The sequence below is a fragment of the Ursus maritimus genome, unplaced genomic scaffold, assembly GCF_017311325.1.
Source record: "Ursus maritimus isolate PB19 unplaced genomic scaffold, ASM1731132v1 scaffold_2, whole genome shotgun sequence".
Taxonomy (NCBI): domain Eukaryota; kingdom Metazoa; phylum Chordata; class Mammalia; order Carnivora; family Ursidae; genus Ursus; species Ursus maritimus.
Window position 1 is genome coordinate 50,602,659 of NW_024424452.1, and position 7,394 is coordinate 50,610,052.

Here is a 7,394-nt window from a genome sequence, read left to right on the forward strand (position 1 = left end):
TGGTGCTGTTGCCCACCCCACCCCAACTTCCACTTCCTACCCCCAACGTTCGTCATCACTCTCAACTATGTCACCACCCATGTGCGTGACCTGGACCCCACCACACACCTTGTGTCTCAGCCTCCCGACCTTCCCACATCCAATAAGCACCTAAAATTCCCGGTTTCGCTTAAATCCCTGATCACAATCACAGAGCTCGGAGCCGACCCTGCCCAGCAAACCTAACTCTGTCTCGTAGCCTGACTTTCCCTCTCTCCCGGATGAAGGGGCTTTCCTGTGCTCGTTCCTGTACCCCCAGCACCCAGAAAGGGTCCAGGTCTTTCCTATGGAAGCTCTCAGGCTCAACAAGGAGCCCTGGAGAGAGCCAGGTCACATCTATGGCTTCTCTAGACACTGACTCCTGGCATAGTGCCCGCTGACTTCTCAGTGAGACACTAGGGTGCATGCGTGGGGCGGGGGGTGGCGTGAGGTTGCTAAGAGAGACATCGCTATAAATGTATAATAAGATTCAGTGGGAGAACTTTACTTCCCTCCTTGAAATAACAATAACAAAACGACTGTTCTCTGGGATCAAGTGTAAACAGTCCTTTACAAGCAAGGCCACCAGAATCATGGATGGCCGGCACTGAACTTGACATTTTGGGCATCAGTACATCCATTTTCCTCAGCGTGCTATTTGCAAAAACTGCTCGTCACTTCATCATTGCCATTTAGAAGAAAGCTACTAAAACAGCTCATAAGGGGTGCCTGCGGTGGCTCGGTCATTAAGCATCTGCCTTCGGCTCAGGTCATGATCCCAGGGTCCTGGGATCGAACCCCGCCTCGGGCTCCCTGCCTGGTGGGAAGCCTGCTTCTCCCTCTCACACTCCCCTTGCTTGTGTTCCCTCTCTCCCTATCTCTGTCAAATAAATAAATTAAAAAACCTTTAAAAAATAAATAAAATAAAATAGCTCATTAGCTGGAACACTGTCAAAACACAGGTTCGAGAAAAGCAATACAAAGAAATGTAAAATATCTATCCACGACCATTTCGGTGTCATTCGAGGGAGGTTTTGAATTCTTTGATGGGAGTCAAGTTTTCAACCCAAATAATCTCTCGGAGAAGGAGTGGGGCATGGGGGACCTAGAGGAGCGTGGTAGGCTGAAGAAGTCCCAAGAACCCGTAAATGTATGGCTTTATAGGGCAAAAGGGATTTTGCAGATGCAAATAAACTAAGAGTCTTAAGATGGGGAGATGGTCCTCGATTATTCAGGTGGGGCCAATCATTATAAGGGCCCCTTTGTATTTATAAGGACCCAAAGGAGACAACCGTCCTTATACAAGGGCCACCGAAGGCAATGTCGCGACAGAAGCAGAGGGAGAGATCTGCGGACCCGTGCTGGCTGGGATGCGGGAGGATGGGCGCCTCTGGAAGCTGGAAAGGGCAACGAAACTGGTTTTTCCCCGGGGCCTCTATGGGAACCAGCCTGCTGAGTTCAGCGCAGTGACACTGATTTCAGACTCTGGCCTCCAGACCTGCACAGCTGGTGTTGGTCCTAGACCACCGCGCTGGCGGTGACCTATTACAGCTGTCCTAGGATGTCACGCTTTCAGGGGGTTCTCCATACTCACCAACCCCCAGTGAAGTCAGGGATTCCCCGCCCCCTCCAGTTTCGAAAAATTAAAACCCAAACAAACAAAAACAAAAACCCAGCTGCCAACAAAGATCATGTCCCCCTGAATATGAAGATTGAGGCTTCAGGACGTTTGGAAATGTGGTCAGGACGCAGGCACAAAGCTGAGCTGGGGGACCAGCTACAGACGGAGGGTTTTTTCTCAGTTACCGAGTTCTGATGAAAAAGGAATCAGAAACTCAACAGTCCTACGGGGTGGGGTCTCTCCTTCACCCCCTGAGACAGCAGCCAACAGTCACAAAAGCCTTGCCACCTGCCAGGGGAGCTCGGGGATCTCTGCGGGGAGGAACCCGTTTACTTCTGCCATAACCCTCGTTTTACCCCATGTTACAGGGAAGGAAACTGAGGCGAAGAGGTGGGCCCAGCCCAACGTCCCCAAACCAACAGGAGTCAGGGTCTGAGCCTGGCAGCCGGGCTCTGGGGCCCCTGTCCTTACCTGCTGCCACCTAGAGCAGAAGGATAATTTCTTTCCCTCTTGAGTTTACTAAAAGTCACTCCGCACATTCTTTCCCCCCTCCGACCCTCCCTCGCGGACAACCGACCCTCTCCCAGCTCCCTCACAGAAAAAATGCACTTACTTTCCTCATCCACACCCCTCCTGCGGCTCTCAGGGGTGCCTGGGAAAGGCGACCTCTCCTCTTAAGCTAAGTTTTGGGGGTCAGTCCCCTCCACCCAACTGCCAGGTGAGACTCCTGCCTCCCAGCGCGGCTACTCTCCAGCTGTGCAGCCTCCAACAGCACAACGTCCTTCAACTCCAGTTTTCCATAGCTGCAAACGGGGCCCCCCAGCTTTCCAAGGTCCTGGGGATAATTCGGAGGTACCACACATGAAATGTGCGGCACAGCTCTTGGCACGTAGCAGAACAGCACACGTCTGTTCCTCCCCTTCCCTGAACCCAGAAAATGGCACTTTGAGAACAATTCAAGCACCACGGGAACACTAGTGTCATTTCTTACAAACCACCAGGGAACACTGCCGGGCAAGAGTCCAGGCACACAGCCCTTGAGCCCCGAGCCTCCTCTGGGAGGCTGGGCCAGCTCGACACTGGGGTCCACGCCTGGCTAGGACCACAGGGCAGCAGGAGAGAAGAAATGCTTTTGCGTTTCACAAAAGCCAAATGCCTCTCTTTAAACAGAGGCAGGAAGGGACTTGGGCGCAGGGCTTGACCGGGGAACAGATGAACAGGAACTGCCAAGCCCCCTTCCTTGAAGGAAAAGCCATCCATTAACAATGTGGTGCATTCGCAGGTCCCTCCTTATTCCCCCTTCCCCGTAAGGGAAGGATTCACGTGGTGGCTAAAGCCCGGAGACTCACCTCCCCACGCTCCTAGCAGAGGCTTGGCTGTTGCCATGGATTTTCAGCAAAGAGGGGTGGGCTTTTCTCTTCCTCCATGTTGGACCCTAACTGGTTACCTTCCCAGACACCTCCAAGAAGTTGAAGGCAGAGCGGGCACGCCCAACTCCAACAGGACAGTGTCCTCTCATGTGGCTTCTGGTGTCTACTGAGCTGGGGTGTGACACGACAGCTTTCGCTGCCCACATCCCTGCCTGCGCTGTTCCCTCCGCCTCGGACGCCACCCCTTCTCTGCTGGGTAAATTCCCTTTTTTGTAATTGGGGTGAAATTCACATGACATAAAAATTAACCATTTTAAAGTGAAAAATTCGGTGGCATCTAGTACATGGACAGTGTCGTGCGACCAGCACCTCTACCGACTTCCAAAACACCTTCACCGTCCCCAGAGGAAGAGCCGCACCTGTTACACACCTGCCCCCATTTCCCCTTCTCCCCAGTCCCTGGCGACCACGCCTCTGCTTCCCTCTCTCCCCATTTGCCTATTTCGGATGTTCTATATAAATGTCATCTCCACGCATACAGCATGGGACCCTGTGTGGCCGGTTTCTTTCACTTCGCACGATGCTTTCGAGGTTCATCTGAGACAGGGAAACTCAAGGGACCTCGTGAAAAACTGCTTTTTTCTGCTTCTATTTTTCACCAGGACCCACACCGTCGCCCTACACACACCTTATAGAACAGATAATGTCTGTTTCAATAATGGATCTTCCCAGCACAATCGGTAACATACAAGGAGTGACCAGGCAGGATGGTTCCAAGGCCACTGATGTATCAAGATCCCCGGCTCCAGGGCCTGCGTGACTTACGGAGTCTTTCCTCCGGATGCCTAAGAAGACACCAGACCATCATCCTCAGTAAAAACTCCAGGCCTCAAGCACAGATGAGACGCACTTTTCTTTCCAAGTCTCTGAGGCACTCTACCTATATTCTGTCTTCAATAAACCCAGCGCTCACTTTCTCTTGGCTGGAGTTTTGCCTGCCACCCTGCACGGAGCCAAGGTCCCTCCTCGGACCCAGCCAGCCTCCATCACATCCACGCTGTGGCCCGTAACGGTACTTCATTCCTTTTATGACTGAGTAATATTGCACCATATGTATCTCCCACACTTCGTTTAACTATCAGTTGGTGGACACAGGAGCTGTTTCCACCTTTTGGCTATTTTGAAAAATGCTGCTATGAATGTGTGAATATGTTCTCTCTCTCATATATATACATATATATTGTACACATATACATATATATGTATATTTTATACTTATTTTCAATTATTTTGGGTATATACCTGGGAGCTGAATTGCTGAACCATGTGACAGTTCTATGCTTAATTTTTGGAGGAACGTCCAAACTGTTTGCCACAGCAACCGCACCATTTTACATTTCCATTAGCAATTCACAGAATTCCAATTTCTCCACATCCTTGCCAACAATTGTTATTTTTTGTTTGTTGGTTTTAAATAATAGCCGTCCTAGTGAGTGTGAAATAGTACCTCGTCGTTAACCTGTGAAACCTCAATCTTCGCTGCTAAGTTCTCATGTCACCATTGATTTCAAAATGCCCTGACTTTATACCCTCATCCCTGAAGGACTCTGGACCATGCGGCTCCGTGGTGGCGCCGGACTCTGCCGGGATTCCCCTGGGAGGTGTGGCCTCCACCAGGGCAGGACCGTACTGTGTGCTTTCCGATCCCTAGTGGTTAGCACAATCCCTGCACAAGGTGAGCACCAACCCCATCTTCAGGCGCCAGCCTCTGACCTGAGATGTCCACAGTATCAGCTCGCCAGCTGAGAGGCTAGTGCTGGTTTCTTTGTACTCAACCGAGCCCAGGAAGAGGATGATGGGTTCAAGCAGGACTCCGAACCCGAGAGTCTCGACTTCAGAGTTTTTAGTAATAGCCTGTACCACTCACGGCCTGCCCATATACTGCGCCCAAAGCTGCTGATGGGCTTTTACAGGGGTTGATACACTGAAGTTTCTAGGGGTGGAGACTGGATGGTTTCAGATAGGCTAAGAGGCCACTGGAGGACACAGATGAGACTGAATCAGATGGGGCCTTTGGCCAGGACACGGTGAGTTTATGATCGTCTTCTGGGTGGCCTTGTCCAGCCCCAGGGGGCGGGAGCAGAGTAGCTTCAAGTGATTCCAGGCAGAGGCCCCTGGGCACTGCCTTGGGCTTTGATCTCTGAGGACACTTATTTTATCCCACATTCATATTCTCTCTCTCTCTCCTCCTGTCTCCGCTCCTTCCTCTGCCCCCCCCCCCAGCCCCCACGGCAAAAAGCAGTAGTATGTTTGCAGGTCCCAGAGTACAGCCAGCCAGCTGGGGGAAGGGAAAAGAAGATTCAACAAGTGCCTATTTATGTATTGTTGAGCTCCCAGGCCCTGGAAATAGCCTTGGGAATACTTGAGAATAACAACCCAAACAATTCTCAGCTGGTGGGATATCCTGGCAAGCATGTTGCCAGAGAAGAGATGAATTGGCCTGCAACTCCCTACTTTCCAACTGGGTCACCTTCTACAAGTCACCTAACCACTCTGATGCCTCAGTATTCCCATCTGTAAAATAGGGACACGGATTTCTGTCCTACCAACTGTACAAGAGGCCGTGACACACACCAGGATCAGAACCCCGGGGAATGTTGAGACATGCCGGGAATGTAACCAAGCGGCCAGCCCTGGAGGAGTGGGTGGATTGGTGCCCCCAGCCCCCCCAAAGCTCCGGTGTGGCTTCTATCATTACTTGCGATTTAGTTTTCCTTCACCTCCCAGTCGACAGGCGGAACCCTCTTCGGTGCTCTGGTAACGACTGCTGGCGAGGGGACGCAGAGGCAGCCCTGAGAAGCTGAGGGCAGCCGGACGGTGGGGACCCGACCCCCACCCTCCGGGCGATCTGCCAGGAAGCCGGGGGTGCGGCTGTCCGCACCCCGAGCCCGCGGGCGGTGGCAGGCGTGGGGCCCTACCTTGCCGTACTTCTTCAGCTTCTGCCGGTACCTCCTCTTGGGCTTCTCGCCGGGCGCCGGCTCCTCCAGCGGCTCGTAGCGCTCGGGGAGCACGGCCAGGTGCACCTTGCGCGCGCTCCGGGCCCCCGGGCGCCCCGCGCTCGCCCCGCTCGCCGCCTCATCCCCGCGCTCCGGCTGCTCCAGGAGGGCGGCCGTCTCCTCGTCCCCCTCCGCCCGCGCTCGCCCCCGGGGCCCGCGGCGCAGGAAACCGCTCGCCGCCTTGCTTCGGAGCCTGGCTCCCACCGTCATGATGCTGCGGCCCCTCTGGCGAAGGTCGGGGTGAGAAGACACCGACCTTTGCGCCCCGCCCGCGCCTGCGCCTGCGCCCCCGCCGCCGGCCGCCCGCCCCAGCCCGGACGGGGCGTGGGTAGAGGGGGGTGGGGGGACTTGGGTGGCAGCGCCCCCTGGCCGCGGGGCTCGGGATTGCGCGCTCAGCCCCACCCGCCCGCCTCCTACCTGGCGGCCAAGCAGGGGGACACCCCGAAAGCTGGGTGCACAGTGAACGTCCGAAACACGTTCCACCGCACTTGCAACGACATACATGAACCCCAAATAACGAGACGTCATTTGCCCGCTCAAATTGGCGGAGGCAATGATAATAATAATAGTAAAGATTATAGTCGGTGCCGCGAGGACGTGGTGGGACGGGGGTGGTAATGCAACATTCATGAGATGCGCACCAGGGACGAACTTTGGAGAAGACAATCAGAAACTATTCCTCAAGAGTCCTGAAAAAGGGCCATACGTTTCTGGACACCTATCCTAAGGATACAGTCAGAGACACAAAGCTCGGGGGCACTTGGGTGGCTCAGCCGGTTGAGGGAAGGAAGGACTCTTGGTTTGGGCTGCGGTCACCATCTCAGGGTCCCGGGATGGAGCCCCAGGTCAGCGCTCAGCACTGAGTCGGGCTTATCCTCTGCTCCTCCCTCTGCTCCTCCCCCTGCTTGTGCGTGCTCCCTTTCTCTAGAAAATGAGTAAATAAAATCTTAAAGAGAAAGAAACACAGAGCTCACGGAGTCCGCGGTGTTAATCTCAGTCTGATTCACAGTGCGAAAGGGGAGCAAACCAACGGGGCTGGGCAAGCTAAGTTCTGGCCCAAGCATAGGACAGGTGATGTGATCATGACAGTCTGGCTTTCAACAGTATCACTGGTAGATAATGCATCTCTTGGCTCATGGTGAATCTTAACCTTTTAGGGAATGCCTTATTGTCTCATGTGGGTAAATCTCTCTGGTTTTTTTTTTTTTTAAGTAAATTCCACGCATAGCGTGGAGCCCAAGGCGGCCCTTGAACTCTCCACCCTGAGATCAAGACCTGAGCTGAGATCAAGAATCCCAGGCTTAACCGACTAAGTCCTATAGGCGCCCT

The 7,394-nt window shown here is 53.7% G+C and overlaps 1 protein-coding gene across 1 annotated transcript in view; it reads right to left on the bottom strand.

Moving 5' to 3' along the window:
• The window catches only part of CUNH1orf115 (chromosome unknown C1orf115 homolog), a 9,505-nt gene extending 3,186 nt beyond the window's left edge, over window positions 1–6,319 (bottom strand). The window contains exon 1 of the mRNA XM_040636007.1: window positions 5,988–6,319. Coding sequence (XP_040491941.1) covers window positions 5,988–6,275 — 288 coding nt within the window. The 5' untranslated portion in view covers window positions 6,276–6,319. The remainder of the gene's footprint in view (window positions 1–5,987) is intronic.
• Between the last annotated feature and the right edge of the window lie 1,075 nt (window positions 6,320–7,394).